The following is a 17,652-nucleotide window of genomic DNA, read 5'->3' as shown; positions in this document are numbered from 1 at the left end:
TATATTCAAACAATATATTGTTTGAAATATATTCTTTTGGTGATAATGGTGTGCTGGGTATTGATGGAATACTGGAAAGTAAATTACAGCTTACCCTGTGAACGTCACAATGCTAACAGTTGAAGCCTATATTTCTAGAGCCTTTCCTTGAGCTCTAAGTATTTTATAGATATTATCTAATCCTAGAAAATCCCTGTACATAGAAAGATAGTATCCCCTTTTTTCTAGGGGGTATTAATGCCCACACTGCTTAAGTGAGTTGCCCAAGGTCACTCAGTGTGTTGTTGGTGAAGCCAGAAATAGAATCCAAGTCTCCTGACTCCCAATTCAGTTTTCTATCCTCGATATAGTTTTCTATCCTCTGCATACCCCTGCTCCCTCTCCTGGGAAAAGAAGTTAATCTTCCAGCTATTAATAGCCACCAAATTGGTGGTAGCAGCACAGTGGAGAAAATGCAGTTACACTGCAGCATTAGTATAAAAATATCTGGTAATGGAAAATTTGACAAATGTCATGTAAAAGGGAGTGGAAAATTATTTTAAGATCTGAATCTCATTTATCTAGTTCTCAGAAAAGTAAAATTCCTTAGTAGAACAGGGATCATATTTTTCTTCCTGTTTTTAAATTGTATTTCCTAGAGGGTAATTGTCAACCTAGCCACAGCAGAGTCTACTGTCAACTAATGTAATAAGAATAATGCATGTACTGTTGCTGATTGTTATCAGTGTATTTTCTAACTTGGTTGAAAGTTTGAATTGCTTTATTGAAATACACAGCACTTATTTTATTCAGCTTTCAGTGTTACTTAAGTTATTATTATACTGTAAAGCAAATATAACATCAATTCGGAATTTTACTGCCTGATTTGAAAACACGGTGAGAAATACACCTTATAGTTTCTTCCCTGGACAGCACACTCCAAGCAGAGTTACTTTGTGTCAGGCACCATGAAGTTTACCAGAATGAAATAGGCAAAGCAGAAAAAAGATATATTAATTTAAAAATGCAACATAAGTACACTGGAGCTGATCAAGATTATTGTTATATATGTAAACAAGTCATTATTTTGTACACTAAAAGAAAGTGAGAAGTCTTTATGTACTTAAATATTTAAGCATGTCTAGTATTGTGGGAGTTCACACTTAAGTTCAAACAAAACAATTTGTCTCTTAATTTTGGAGCAAGGAACAAGAATTCCCCTACTAAAAATCTCTGGGCATTATGTTTCTGTTTAAAGATTACTAAACATCTTTAATCAGGGGAATGACATGATCAGAATTATGTTTTAACTGTAAGTGTAAAAGAGGCAGGATTGGTAAAGATTGGGAAATACAAGGAAAAAGTAAAAATCTAGTTATATGGGACCCACATGACTGAGAAGGTAATGGCAAGAGGATAATTAGAAATAGAGTGTATAGCCATAAAAAAAGAATGAGATAATGCCATTTGCAGCAACATGGATGGACTTAGAGATTATCATACTAAGTGAAGTAAGTCAGAGAAAGACAAATATCATATGATACCACTTAAATGTGGAATGTAAGAAAAAAGATACAAATAAACTTATTTACAAAACAGAAAGACTCCCAGACATAAGAAACACATTTATGGTTACCAAAGGGGAAAGGAGGGGTAGGGAATAATTAGGAGTTTGAGATTAGCAGATTAAAAACTACTGTATGTAAAATAGGTGAACAGCAAGGTCCTACTGTATAGCACAGGTAACTATATTCAATGTCTTATAATAAACTATAATGGAAAAGAATCCAAAAAAGAATATATATATAAAACTGAATCAATTTGCTGTACACCAGAAACTAACAATGTTGTAAACCAACTATACTTCAATTAAACAAAGAAAAAGAAAAGAAATAAGAATATAGAATAAGAGGGTCAGGTACAGATCCTTAGAGAAATGTATACATTTACTGGATGCAGTTTATTTTCATAATTGCCCAATATCTCAAGACAGCTGTATCTATAATATTGATATTAGCTACTTAGTATCTATTTTCTGTTGTAGAATTTCTTTATAATGAGTTTATTAACTTTAACGTTATTAGCAATAACTTTTTTCTTTCCAACTTATTTATTTTCTTTTAAATTTTTATCTATTTGGCAGAAAATATACTTATTACTGGGGGTCTTTTTTTTCCTTCTCTTAACTGGTAAGGTTATTGGAAAACTATTTAGGCAACATTATTGAACTTGTTTTTAATTTTGTTGAACAGGCACATCTCCGAGTGAATCTAATCTGCTTAAAATTCCTCCACAAAAAAGAACCCGAAGAAAATTAATGCCTTCTCCCTTGAAAGCAAAACATCCCCAGAAATCTACACTGTCTGAAAATATGCAGCTCAATGATTCCCTCAGCAAAGAACTTCAACCCATTGTGTATACTCCAGAAGACTGTAGAAAAACTTCTCAATATCCATCTGCAGTGACCTTATTAAAATCATCATCACATACTACCAGTTTTCAGACCATCAACTCAAATACAAACAGTGATAATTCTCTGAAAATGTTGTGTGAAGTAGATATCCCTCTCAGCAAGAGAAAAGAATATGGCCAGGAGGATTTGGAGTCTACATTTATTATATGTGAAGACACCAAGAGCTTGAAAAGTAAATTACCTGAACAAGAATCACTACCAAACAATAACATTTTACAAAGGTACACAGGACTATTTGCCAATTCTTCTTTTGTTTTATTTACATAGCCTTTAAACTATTAGCTTTCTTTTTCCTCTGTAGGTATATTTAAGATCTGTTTCGTAGATGAAGTATGCTACCTTGATTACAAAAGTCAGTGTTTTTACCTTCGTTAAATCTTATTTGTCTTTCTCTCTAAATATTAAGCCACTAACACAATATTGTGAAGTCTTTAATTTTAAAACTTAAGTTGATTGACACTTGTTAGGCTAGAGGAGACCTTAAGATATATTTAGTTTGTTCTTCATACTCCAAAGTTAAGATGTTCCAAGCCATCAGTAGATGATTACCAATTGTTTATATTATTCATTAATATCTTCACTAAAGGAAATACCACAGTTTCTATTGATGTTTAGCAAACCTCAGCTCACTCTGAAATAGTCGTAAGTCTAAGGTATGGTTGACTGCATGTCGTCCAAGCAAAAACATATCCTTCTCACTTAATATGTATGTTCACAATTAATCTAAATATGGGAAGAATGATACCTTCACCTTTCTATGCTATGGGAATGCAGAAATCTATCTATGGTTTAAAAAAGAGAGAAGAAAACCCCAGGCAATCAAGGGAAGTTTATAGTATTGAATAATGTTTTCCTTTATGTATTAAGACAAAATGATGTTCTAATTATGGAAGTGTATGCCCCCTTTTTTCTCCATAGTACAAATCAAAATTAGTCTTTTTATTTTTCATTATTTAATATACAGGCTTGCCCCTTCTTCATTCTCAACTAAGCATTCTCTGCCTATACCAAGCATAGTACCATCCTACATGGCAATGACTGCTGCTGCCAAAAGGAAACGGAAACTAACAAGGTACATTTAAACATCAACTGGTTCAGGCTTTATACATATGTAAGATCATCTCTATACTTTGTTTCCTACAGCTCTTTTTATTTCTTGTAATTAGACTGTCAATTCACATTTAAGCATACACATAGTAAACTGCTCTGAATGCAGCACTAGTTTTATTTATTTATTTATTTTTAATTTATTTATTTTTGGCTGCACTGGGTCTTTGTTACTGTGCGCGGGCTTATGCTGCTCTTCTTTGTGGTGTGCGGGCTTCTCATTGCAGTGGCTTCTCTTGCTGCGGAGCATGGAGTCTAGGTGCACAGGCTTCAGCAGTTGTGGCACACGGGCTCAGTAGTCGTGGCGCACGGGCTCTAGAGCGCAGGCTCAGTAGTTGTGGCGCATGGGCTTAGATGCTCTGTGGTATGTGGGATCTTCCCGGACCAGGGCTCAAACCCATGTCCCCTGCGTTGGCAGGTGGATTCTTAACCACTGTGTCACCAGGGAAGTCCCAGCACTAGTTTTATATTATCAAAGGGAGATCTTGATAAAGCCCAAATATTTCACTTGATATTTGTATAAAGTATTCCATATTTCAGATTATTAAAAATAAATTTTAAAGTCTTCTGGCCTTCAGAAAGGTCATTTAAGTTTTCTTCTGTTGACAATTTTTATTCATTTGGTATTTCTCCCTTCAGACATTACTGAATTTCTTCAGTCCTAAAATTATATTATTTTAATGCATTTTGATATATGACTAAAATGTGATGAGTGAATAGACTTCTGTTTCTGGCTATGACATTGTAGCTTGTATCAGACCAAGTTTTCCATCAGGAACAATTATAAAAGCTGATAAAATTCAACTAACAGCTGCTTGAAGGCACTCGGGAACAACCAACACAGCCAGGACTTGAGGGTCTAAGATCCCAGAGGAAAGGAAAACAAGTTGTGGAGAACGAGACCTTCTCTGCCTCTTTTTTTCCATTTAGCATTTGCCAGTTCATGGCATCAAATATAGAGGTCAAGCCAAAAATGGAAGCCTATAGCTATCAACATCTCACTGAGCTAGGGAAACAAAATCTGTGTAGCTTTTGCCCTCAAGGTATTGGCCAATTTCTAAACTCTCTGTAATAAGAGGCCACAAAACCAACTAAAAGTGGCTGCCAAGAGGCTAAAGTAATAAGCAGAGTTTTGACCTTCTCATGGGACCAGGACACAAAAATTGTTGTTTAGGGATCATCATGGAGAAAAGGCCCTGTTAAACGCCCAGGGTTTTATTTGAAATCTTTGAAGGCCTATGCTTTAGGTAGGAGTGGGGCAAACTGGAAATAGACTGGTTCTTGAAAGGCTGAAACAGACCTTTGACCAGTTCAATCCCATTTTGGATCAAGGTGATCTATCTCTATTTTGCCTACTTGCCAGAAGAAAATTAAATCATCTCTGAAGAATATACCACCTCCAGCCTCTACAGTTTTTCATATGCAGTGTTTAGCACTTAAGCAAAAGTTACCAAGAATGCCGGGAGACAGGATGAAATGACTGAAAATCAAGAGAAAAAAACAAATTAGAGAAGCAGCAATACAGATATTGAGATTATCAGATAGGGACTTTAAAAATTTAATTGTGATTAAGTTCAATAAAATAGATGATAATTTCCCAGAGAACTGGATTCTATTAAAATGAATCAAATGGATATTCTAGAAATGAAAAATAGAATATACTGAAATTGCAAACTCAAATCAATTTAACAGATTAGGCATGGCAGAAGAAAGTTTAGTGAACTGTAAGATAGGTTAACAGAAAAATGTTCAAACCAATTGCAAAAGTATAAAAAGATAAAAATATAGAGAAGAGCAAAAAGAGACATATGGGACACAATTTAAAAGGTCTAGCATATGTGTATTTTGAGTCCCAGAAAGAAGTGAGAAAAAGAATGGGAAAAAACAGTATTTGAGAAGATGCTGGCTAATAATTTTCCAAGACTGACCAAAGTTGGCAAATCACAGGTTTGAGAAGCAATGCAAACTGCAAGCAGCATTAATACAAAGAGAAACATACCTAGGTACATAGCAGTAAAACAGCTAAAAATTAAAGACAAGGAAAAAAGTCTTAAATATATTGAGTTATATGACATGAAGCCCATTATATAGTCTTTATATCCTGTAGCATAGAATGCAATGACAAGATACAGTGAATGGTTAAATTGTAAAATGGATCTGACTTGCTTTACCTCTTTTTCTTTATCATGTGATTATGGAGAGAAGAGCATACGATCTTAAGATAACTCTTTTTTAAGTTTCCTATATTCCACCATGGACGTGTTATCATCCGGGCTAGTGCTAACAAATTTACAAACGCCTATTTATTTGTGCCACATAGAGTATCATCTCATAGTTGCATTTAGCATCTGTCCAAAGTACCAGTGGAGTCTTGAAATGTTTATGTTTAAAATTCATGGATTGATTTTTCCTGAATGTCTCTGACTATCCATGACATTTACAATTTTGTATTTTGCTGTGTCACAAATTTGAATTGTGCAATTAGTCATATATGGGAATCAGTCACTTAGCCTAGCTAACCACCATCATCTGTTTTACCCATCTTGTCACTAATTTTCGTTGTGTGAGTCATGTTATTCTTTTCTTTAATTAATGCTGGGGACTTTCCTTGTTCTTCACTGGTAACATGCTCTGCTGTTGTAACTAAGATGTAGCAAAAGTTTATAGCTAAGAATAACTTTTAAATGTAAACAGAGTCATTATCAAAACCAAATGATTTTTCAAGAAATGTCTTGGTATGTAAATTGTGTATTTGGAGTGGGTTTAGATGAGTTAAAGGGCTTCCGAAATAAAATTAAAGGACAGCTAAAGAAAGCAAGATTTCTCATAGCCTATTAATTGCTCTGTTACATTCCCTCTGGTACCAATAATTAGATCCTGCCATTAACTAAGGTTAAAAGAGATTAATGCTAGAAGTGTACATAATTACTTTTTAAAAGAATCTTCCTTTCGCCCAATTAAATCTACATGAGCTTGAGAGTAATGGACTCTGGTATTTTCCACTTAACAGCTTTATGTACATATTTAGGTGTGTGTATATTTTGTTATGGTTTTTAAAAATGAGGAACAGCTCCATGTATATAATTACTTCTTTTATTTTTTATCAGTTTTTCTCTCAAAAGAAAAAAAAAAAAAAAATTAGCATCTAGAAGCACTGGATATTCCAGAAACCTACCAGACTGAATTTTTTAGTAACTACTGAAATTGAGAATATCAGATGTGTAATCATTTCAATTTATATAATCACTGTAACAGACTATTTTAACTAAATGTATCAATTTACCAAATACACAAATATATATGTAAATTTTTTCTTATAAATTATATTTATTAATTTGGGGTTTTGTTTGCTTTGTGTCTGGTTGGTTGGTTGGTTTTTTGTTTGTTCCACAGTCTTTCTTGGCACTCAAAAGTGGTCTCACACCTACATACATTTTTGGTTTATTTTGAAAAATGTCTATGATTCCAGCTAGAAATTATCTCCACTGAAAGAATATGAGATGCATTATGTTTATCAAGCAAAAATATTATACCTATGTAAGGGAACAAAAGACTAATCTTAACTTTTATTGATAGTTATGGAAATACATTTGGCTTACAACTAGAAGATTCTGTAGGTTTCTTCTCAAAACAGTCTTTAAAATAATTTGAATTTGTACCCATACCAATTTTAGGTCTTTTTATTTTGTGATCTAATATAAATCTAACAAATTTATAACAAATGTTAAATATTTTATTAGTTGACTATGTTACCTAAATCCTAAAAATGTTTGAGTGTGTTTTACTTATATATAAATACATAACTTATTTGATTAGGCTTTGATTTCATTCCTAGAAATGTGAGTTTTATTCAAATAGATTTATTCAAAACCCTGATTTTCAAATAAAAACAATCTGTGAGTGAAAACGAGGTCTTAGAACTAACCAAAGTGAAGAATCATACCATAAAATAATAAAGAAAACCTTAAGATATATTGCAGGGAAAACAACCCTCTTCGAAAGTAACCAGTGACATTGATCTTTACACTTGAAGACATAAAATCACCAAATGACCCCAAAAGAATTTTTGCCTTAGACAGCTGATATATATATATATATATATATATATATGTATATATATATGTGTGTGTATATATATATATATATATAATCAAAACTGTATGTTTTAGTATCCAAAATAGATTTATAGTAACTTAGTTTATTTGGCACCATTTGTGAATAGAAAATTTCTACAACTGAATTTGTTTACTTTCATAACACAAGTACTTCTCTGTAACCATTTTGGGAAGATATTTGCATTCTTGAACAGAGCTGGCAAAATCATCATTATGAACACCATAATCATTTCTCTTACAGGCTCTAGAAAATTTAGATACATAGGTTGACTTATTTTTCCCAGCATTCACTGTGCTTATACCCATTTTTCTTTGCTAACATATTAAATTGCCATTTCTGACTAGTTTCATTGAGCATATAACCCATATTCTCCTGTTCCACAAACATAAACCCACATCACTTTACCACAGGTTTAGGATTACCAGAACAAGTTGTTGCCATAAAGGGAAGCCTCCAATTGTTAATCCAAACTGACAAGCAAATTAATATCAACTTGTAAAATGGTATGTAATATCTTGACTAGCCAGAAATTTCCTAAAATTAGCTTATTTGAATCAGTGTGGAAAGGGATGTTCATCTCCCACTTTGACCTCCAACCCTGCCTGCTAAAACTTGATCCTCTGTAGGACTGGGAAGGGTTGGATTGCTATTTTTCAGGACCCAGATCAATCTCATCTCATCCACAAAATCTCCCAATTTTCATTCTTCTTCTAAACTCAGGAACCTGCGGCTTCTTGTACTTTGAAAACCTGTGGTGCTGTTTTTTGTTCTGCCTTGTATTATTTTGTGTATTTGTCCTATTTTTCCCCCATCCCACCATATATCTATTATGTAAGTTTTCAGGACATGGGTTGTTTGTGCCTTACTCACTTGTATATCCTGTGACATGAGGCCACAATATGTGTTTTGTAATATGCCAACTCAAATTGAGTTAGAAATTTGACCCATTAATAACATGAGAGTGATATAAATTTTTGAAGACAAAACAAATGAAAATACGTCATTCTTTTCATTTCACTTTCTATAATTGCAATAATCAGAGAGAGATTCTCATTCTATTACCATGCTTTGATTTAAAAACAAGGTTTGCAAACAATCTCACCTGTTCATATTCCCCAGATTAGGGGTTTGGTAATCTGAGATTCGTTTTTCACCTCTTGCAATGTGCTCCTTATCTCTACACTTTGAATAACAGTGCTTGCATGCAGTCCAGCACAGCACCCTGAAATGCTCTGTTAAAGAATTATGACATACACCTCTACTCATAATCTCCAATTTGAATAAACGTCATTAAAATCACACACTGCTAAACTTCCCTATGGGCCAAAAATTTATTTAGTATCTCCAATTACTTCTATGGGATTTTACAACTTAATATTTCAGTATTTCACTTTTTCTTTAATCATTATTGAATGTAGAATATGTATTTGAATTTAGAGATATAAAAAAAGACTTTACTAAAATAAAAATTTTCCCTTGAAGCTCTACATCAAATACCTCACTAAGTGCTGAGGTAAATTCTGGATCTGCCAAGCGTGTTCACCAAGATAATTCAAGTGATAAGCACTTCCAAGAAAACAGACCAACAATGGGTATGTTTCAGCTCTTATTTTGATATTTAATAACATGATTAACTAACATATGTATAGTACTTTACATATTTTTACAGTGTTTTCATGAGAGTCTCCTTTTATGTACTCATCACCTTTATTATTGTACATGGTGAGTGTGGTTATCCCTGTTACAGATAAGAAAACTTAAGACACAAAATAAAAAACATGCTCACCCAAGATCACAGAGATATTTCATGATGGAGCCAGAACCCAGAACTGGATCTCCTAACTCTATATTCTGTACCCTTTTTGTTATCCATACTGCCTCGTATTGCAGAAGAATGTGTAAATAATTTAACTAATAATTGAAATAATTAACTATGTTATTTAATAGGTTAGTGATTAAGTATATTTTACAGATAAACTATATCCACTTGAAATTTTTCTCTTAGCCTCTTATTTTTAATAATTTGGCCTCTGATTCACTTGTGCAATTATTGTGAGGTTCCAGTCTATACCTAGTTACAATCATATTTTAACTCCAATTAGCAAGTTGAAAAAAATTGCTGATGGTGGTGATTACATCCTCTCAATTGCATATGGAGGTGACATGAGTCCATGGTAAGGAAACATCTTCAGTGAAACTGGAGGTATATAGCACCTACCAATTTCTAGGCCTTTGTGTCCAGACCTATGTTTCTCTGACACTGTAGTTTCTAAGACTTCAATCAGGAAGTATTTATTTACTATGCAGTCACTATGTGCTAGGTTCTGTGATGAATATAAAGATCATTAAGACCCAGTTTGGTTCTTCTCTAAAGGAACTTATAATTATAGCACTTGGAATTTAAAGGGATTTCACGAGATAACGAGTATGTTTAAGAATAACATGAAAACTATTATTAATTTTTTTTCTGTCAATGCTTTTTCATTAGAGTAATATAAAATTTCTCAATAGCTTTGCCAAGCTGCATTGATAAATCCTTAATTCTTGTGGTGCCCAGTGGCAGTTGTTTACCTTAAGCTCAGTGGAAATGTCTTTCATGCAGATTTAAAAATCAAACAATGAAGTCCTGAAAAGAAGAATTTACTATGATTATTTGGTTCAACTTGCCATATTTAATAATGTTTAACATTGTGTATATGCAGTTGTTGTAGATATGTACTGTCCCACTGGTCTAATGAAAAAGTTCTCCAGGAAGTCATAATCCTGCAACCAAATAATAAATTTATGATAATTCTCAAATAATAGAGACTTAGGTTTCCTAATATGCTTATTTTCTAAGAATAGTATAAAATGCATCAAATATCTTATATGTAAAGAGAGATGAATAATCTATAGAGAAAGCAGTGGGAGAGAATACTAAACTACAGTACTTGCCAAAGAGGAAAGATTTTGCCTTGTTAAGGATAATGGAGCACTTAGAAAAAGGTATTAGTTTAAGGGAAGATAATGGTTTATGTACATTAGGATATCCAAGTGAAAATGGCCAAATACACATCAGGAATTACTAGAAAAGTAAAAGAGAACTGGGACTGCCTTCCTTAGAATGTATTCAGCTGACTCCAACTAACAGTGTACAAATTAAAAAGAAAAAAAAAAAGGAACATCAGTGGGAAAGAAGGAAACTCTGTTTACTGAGCATTTAGAGAAATAAGAAATAGTGTCAAGAGAATATGTGCCCCTAAAACTAAAACCTAATGTGATCAAGAAAATGGATGAGAGATTAGACCCATAAAGAAGTCAGTGGGCCCCTTTTGTAACAACACTTCGTTGAGTAGAGAATCATTGTGAACACTGAAGAAGAACCAGAAGAGTGGACATAGATAGGTGGAACACATTTTAGAGGTAGCCGTGAAAGGAAAAAAGAGCTATGGGATCAGGATCAGCACATTAAGAAGTACTGGACTCAAGGGCTTCCCTGGTGGCGCAGTGGTTGAGAGTCCGCCTGCCGATTCAGGGGACACGGGTTCGTGTCCTGGTCCGGGAGGATCCCGCATACCGCGGAGCGGCTGGGCCCGTGAGCCATGGCCGCTGAGCCTGCGCGTCCGGAGCCTGTGCTCTGCAACGGGAGAGGCCACAACAGTGAGAGGCCCGGGTGCCGCAAAAAAAAAAAAAGTAGTACTGGACTGAAATGATACTTCTAAATTGGAAAAATATGGAAGTTTGAAAGTCCTTGGGAAATAATCCAAAGAATGAAAAACAAAAGTTGATGATGCACAAAAGAAAGGGAACAATGTTCACAGAAGTAGTCTTTCCTTAGTTCAAGAACAGAAGTAAATGTGGTAGTTTATTCACTGACTTCACTTGATAGCTTTGGGGCAGGGGAAGGGGTGTACGTACATGCGCACTAAAACTTCAGTTTCCAATGTGGAGAAATGAATTCCTACTTTCAAACCAAGGGTATTAATGTTTCTTTGTTGGTGTTCTGTTTTAAATCAGGTTAATTAACAGCTGTGAAGTTTAACGAATGGTGAAAATTCTTTTTGAATGATACTTTTACCATATTTATGTATCTTTTTATTTCTTCTCTAGAATATAAAAGAAACATCCATAAAGTAAAGCCAAGCATGGTTAGAAAATTTGGAAGAAATATTTCAAAAGGAAATCTAAGATAAGTCTCTTCAAAATCAAGGGAAATGAAATTGACAAGTCAGCTTTTAAAAGGGTTTGTTGCCAGTACCCTTTCAGAAACTTCTTAAAAATCTTTGAAAGAAGACCATCTTAAAAGCTAGGTTTACCCAAATACCTTCAGCAAGCAGAAAACGAAATTCCTTCTGTTTTGTGCTTTTGTATTCTAAGCAAATGTAAAATTTCAACAGAAAACGTGTGTTTTAAGTTCCTAAAATATTTGCTGCCCTTTAAAATACCTAAGTCAGTATGGTAGCAACTCAGTTTTACTATGCTACAACAAGTTGATTAGGACATTTTAGAAAATAGTAGACTTAAATTATCTTTACTGTTTTTTAAAAATAAGGAAAATTTAGGAGTGATAAAATTATGACCCAGAATTTATTTGGTCTCTTCTTTCCAAAAATACTTTGATGTACAAATGTCCATATATGTGCCCATAAAGTTGTTGTAAATATTATTTAAGTAGTCTTCATGAATAAAATACTAATATTGTTTCTCACTACTAGATACATTAAAGATGTAGATTTTATAGTGCTTGCTTTTCTGTCTCGTGACGACTACCCCTTACACACCTTAAACTATTATTTTTTATAAAATGTTACTTTTGTATATTTGTATTTCAGATTAGCTCAAGATATGTGGCACTAGAACCAAACCTGAAAATAACCCATAGGTTCCTTACTAATAATGAGAAGATGTTTTAATCATTTTCTCTGCTATAGGAAGTACATGAAGCTGCAACTTAATCTTATGTCCTTGTTCACCTGCTTTGTTTGCCTTGTTTATCTTCTGAAAACAACAAGTATTTGCTTAAATGAACTTCTAATTTCATATGGCCTAGGACCTGTCCCATCAAAGCAAACAACCATTTAACAACCAGCTGCAAATTTTAGACCTTTCTGTTATTAGTCATGTTTTTCAAATCAAAATCTAGTTGAGAAAGTATGAGATGGAATAATGATCTTTGAAGTTCCTTCCAACTGTGACACTCATAATCCCATATTCATAAAAGTATACCTAGGATCTGATGTAGGGAGAACAACCATAGACAATTTTTGTTTTCCCTTTGTCATTAGGCCTTTGGTTGTATCACCTATTTATCAGCTACATTAGTGTCTCTATTATTCCTTTCCATCTATTTTAGGTAATTATATGTTTCAAAAGAAATCTTTTTACCACATACTGATGAATGGCTAGCTAGCAGGATTGTGACCCTACCTCGTGGTCCACCTCACACCATAAGACGTGAGTGATTTTCTTATATGCCATTTTTATCAGCTAGGGATTTCACCTTCTGTAAAAGTTACTAACAACGCCTTTGCAATGCAGCCACATTAAGGGGAAATTAGAGAGAATAAATAGTAATGAACGTGGGAAAGGAAAACTGTGGAATATATGAATAAGGAAAAAATTCATGCATTTAAACTAAAACAAGGTGCTATTTAATAAGTCACTAGAAAGCAATTTTTAAATGAACTTATGTAGAAAATAGACCAATCATAAATATATGGCTAAATGAATTTTCACAAAGTGAACAAACCCACTAACCAGCCCTCAGATCAAGGAATAGAGAATTATCAGAATTCTAGAAGCCTCTCTTGTATCCTACCTCCCTCTAAGGGTGACCACTATCCCAGCACCATAGATTGATTTTTAACTAAAATAATTTATTTTTGTTAAAAAACAATATGTTATTCCAAAAAGAGCTGTAAACAATAAAAATGTGCTTCCTCCTCCCCCACTCCACTCCCGCTACCAATATCATCCCCAGTTGTAACCACTGCTAATAGTTTAGGTACCCTGCCCAGTCATTTATTTTATTCATATACAAACCTATATACTTGTTTTTTTATTAAAAAAGTATCATACTATTTAGTTTGCAATTTGTTTTTTTATTCTCATTTGAAAGCAGCGTGGGCATCTTTGTAAAATTTTTAAGTGTGAACTTTATAAATACTGCTACCACAGATTGATTGCTCTTAGTGACAGGTGACAACAAATAATTTTTGTGAGGCAAATCAAAGATCAGAGAGAAAACCTAGATGATGCTGTCTCTTCTGACTAACACTGTACGCCGTTTCTGAGAACATTTTGGAGTATCCACTAGAACTTGTACATCATGATGTCCAAAGTATAGTCCACAGAACATGGCTCACCTGGATACTCTCTGCCAAGGAAAGGGTTCCATGTCAAAGAAGAGTGGGAATGGCAGCCCGCCAGGACGCGGACCGTGCACGCTGACAGTATAAGCCCCTGAAGTCTTGCAGTCAGAATCTTACTTGGTTTATCCCAGTAACTCCCAAATTCCTTTGAAACATCGAGCTCTTAAAAAAAATGTTTAATGGAGGATAGTACAATGAACCCTCATATAATCATAATACTGAGTCCAATTACCAAATTTTTCCACATTTGTCTGGAATATCCCTTTTTTCCCTTGTTTTTCTTCCTTTGCTGGAGTGTTTTAAAGCACCCAAGATATCGTTTCATTTCATCACTGTACACTTGTTTATGAATCTGAAAATATGGCCATATTCTTATTTAATACAAAAAAGAATGCATCCTTTTATTAAAGCACTCCTGGTGATATCCCTAAGAACATCCTTTGAACAATGTTCTGGATTAATAATGGCTATATATACAATGGAATATTACTCAGCCATGGAAAGAAATGAAATTGAGTTATTTGTAGTGAGGTGGATGGACCTAGAGTCTGTCATACAGAGTGAAGTAAGTCAGAAAGAGAAAAACAAATACCGTATGCTAACATATATATATGAAATCTAAGAAAAAAAAAGGTCATGAAGAGCCTGGGGGCAAGAGGGGAATGAAGACACAGACCTACTAGAGAATGGACTTGAGGATATGGGGAGGGGGAAGGGTAAGCTGTGACGGAGTGAGAGAGTGGCATGGACATATATACACTACCAAATGTAAAATAGATAGCTAGTGGGAAGTAGCCGCATAGCACAGGGAGATCAGCTCGGTGCTTTGTGACCACCTAGAGGGGTGGGATAGGAAGGGTGGGAGGGAGATGCAAGAGGGAAGAGATATGGGAACATATGTATGTGTATAGCTGATTCACTTTGTTATAAAGCAGAAACTGACACACCATTGTAAACCAATTATACTCCAGTAAAGATGTTAAAAAAAAATCAACAGAGGATTAGAGAATAGAATAGAGTTATGGTGGTAGGGGTTTAACTCAAGAGAGTTATGTGCCAGTTTGGAGCAACCACTTTCCACACACTAATGCTAACTCCACCAGTCTTTCTCTTTCACTTTTACTAAATTTGACTTACTTAAAGTTTGGTTTTTGTAGAATAACATATTAAAAAGTAAGTTTATATTATGCTTTCCTACTTTTGTAAATTAGTTGGAGTACTTGTTCTTATGTGCCTGGATATTGTATTAACTTTGTTTACATGCCAAAAGGTAGGTATAGTACACACCAGGTATGATGAACGACAGTTAGCTCTGCTATAACAGGGCATATGTGTTCCTAAAAATCACTGAGTTATGCCTAATTGTGCAGTGAAACCACAGGGCTTATGGGGCAAATGGGGTTAGGGGCACAGCACTCAAAATCTTTGTCATTGGCACAGTAAAAGAAAGACCGAAACCTAATATAAACAGCCCCGTTTTACATGTGAAGCATTAATAAATGCATAAGTACTACTATAATTATGGCACTTTGCCTTGAAAAAGAAGTGAAGTTTGCTCGTGGAAGCGGCTGTAGGAGAGTTGCAGCATGTGGGTTAAAATGAAATGATGACAGGCCAGCCGGTGATCTGAATCAGGTAGAAATTTGTAACACCAGATGTGGATGGCTGTGGCGCATTGTTCCTGAGAGGTGTGTGTGTTTTGTGCACACCTCCGTGACTTGGTTCACCTGCGTGCAGTTTTCTATGTTCACCTAATATTTCATTTGGATGAAATCTCTCATAAACAAATGCAAAATGCACATTATGCTCAAATTGTTCCCTGATATAATAAATGGTGTTGGAGCAAAATCATGTTTTCAAAATAGTTATAGCAGAACTAACTATAAATTTTGAATTTTTGCTTAATAATCTAAAAATGGATTAGTATTCATAAAAAATGTATTTTATTTTAAATTATCCTTTGGTTCTTTCACATTTGAATAACTTGGATATCTAAGATAACTGCTCAATTAGAGCTTTGGTATTAGTGGTGATGCAAGTTCTAGAATCAGATCAGACATTTTAACCTTGCCTTGAGAGAGACTTCCAGTCACAGGCCTTATATAGTGTCCCATCATTTGTGAAGGAGCCATCAGTCAATAGCTCTTAATAATAGTCTTACTTTTCTGGGCTCTTATCATGTGATAATCACTTTAAATGCATTTTTCATTTATTCCTCACCACAAGCCTTTAAAGTAGATGTTACAGACTCACAGTCCCTCATTTACAATTCGAAAAATTCACAAATTTTGAAAATCAGAAGTTTTTTGTTTTCGTAATTTTGGCCCATAAAATCTTACATCCACTAATGTGAGACTATTGATGGTCTTTATTTATCCCATCTAGTATGAACATTTAAAGTTCATACTAAGAAAGTTCATACTGCAGAAATATTGATGTCTGATTATGAGATGTTGCCTCAGACCCCATAGGTGTTGTTATATAAGTACACCATGTATATTATATTGATTTTCTTAAACAAAAAATTTTGAATTTCCAATCTCCTAGCCACAGTTATTTCACATAATGGTTTATAGACAAAATGTATTTATTCTTCTACTTAGAAAAGAAGATGATGACACTTAGAAAAGTTAATTTGCCAAAGATCACAGTAGCAGAGCTGGGACTTGGAACTCAGCTTGGTACAAAAGAGTTGCTGTTATCCCTAGTTGATACACTGTCTCCATCTACAGTGGGGCTAGTTCTCTGCATAGATAGATAGATAGATAGATAGATAGATAGATAGATAGATAGATAGATAGATAACTATACAAAAAGCATCTGCCACAGAAAACAAATTCCCCTCCCATGGTCATCTGTGATTTGGTAGAAAGATTTATTCAATGCATTTTATAGTTATAATTAAATTATGTTTAGCTTGTATTGTTTATACCAAAAACAAAAACAATTTAAAGTATTATTAGTAAAATATTAGTAGCAGTCTTTAATATCACTGAAGGCATTCACAAATCCTATGGATTGATTTTTCAAGGACAATTTTATGTGTGTCTTTTGCAATCAAAATATCACATAGTATTACTTGTTGCATATTCACAACTTGCTCATAAGTTGTTGGCAACTACTCAAGATATAAAATCACTGGTTTATATTCTGAATGTTTTTGTATTAAAACTCTATAATCAAAGTCTGAAAACGCAACTTGGACACTAAGACAAAATACAACCTTGTGTTTCAGGAATTGGCACAGGACAATTGTTTGTGAAATGTATATGTAGAATACTAAGTTCTTCCTCTCCTGTAACTTCCCGCAAAAGATAGGCCTATCTTCTCAGAGTGAACATCATTTAAGAAACCACTCAAACTTTGCAAATGGCAGATACTGCGTAAAGCCACTGTAGGGATTAGTCTATCAAAGAGTTGTCAGGAAGGGTTAGTTCTGAGATATTTCTGTCATGTGTGTGTATCTAAAGCAGACGTAAGACAAAATAAGCCAGGAGCCATAATAAAAAAAAAAAATTAAGAATGAAAAAGTAGTTTATTCTCATACTTTCAAACAGATGGAAGGTGAAAGATGTATGTTTGGTATAATTAAGAAGATTAGTGACATGAGAGGAAAACAGTTCTATG

The 17,652-nt window shown here is 34.1% G+C and overlaps 1 protein-coding gene across 3 annotated transcripts in view; it reads left to right on the top strand.

Annotated features, from left to right (window-relative positions):
• Positions 1 to 13,732, top strand: part of KIF18A (kinesin family member 18A) — an 81,344-nt gene extending 67,612 nt beyond the window's left edge. Inside the window, exons 14-17 of one of the 3 annotated variants that reach the window (XM_032641999.1) lie at positions 2,232 to 2,673; positions 3,417 to 3,524; positions 9,158 to 9,267; positions 11,765 to 13,732. In XM_032641999.1, coding sequence (XP_032497890.1) covers positions 2,232 to 2,673; positions 3,417 to 3,524; positions 9,158 to 9,267; positions 11,765 to 11,847 — 743 coding nt within the window. In that variant the 3' untranslated portion in view covers positions 11,848 to 13,732. The remainder of the gene's footprint in view (positions 1 to 2,231; positions 2,674 to 3,416; positions 3,525 to 9,157; positions 9,268 to 11,764) is intronic. The other 2 variants (XM_032642000.1, XM_032642001.1) reach the window with 2 other exon arrangements.
• Positions 13,733 to 17,652: the final 3,920 nt, after the last annotated feature.

Source organism: Phocoena sinus, chromosome 8 (genome assembly GCF_008692025.1).
Source record: "Phocoena sinus isolate mPhoSin1 chromosome 8, mPhoSin1.pri, whole genome shotgun sequence".
Taxonomy (NCBI): domain Eukaryota; kingdom Metazoa; phylum Chordata; class Mammalia; order Artiodactyla; family Phocoenidae; genus Phocoena; species Phocoena sinus.
This window is presented reverse-complemented; position numbering and strand designations above follow the sequence as displayed.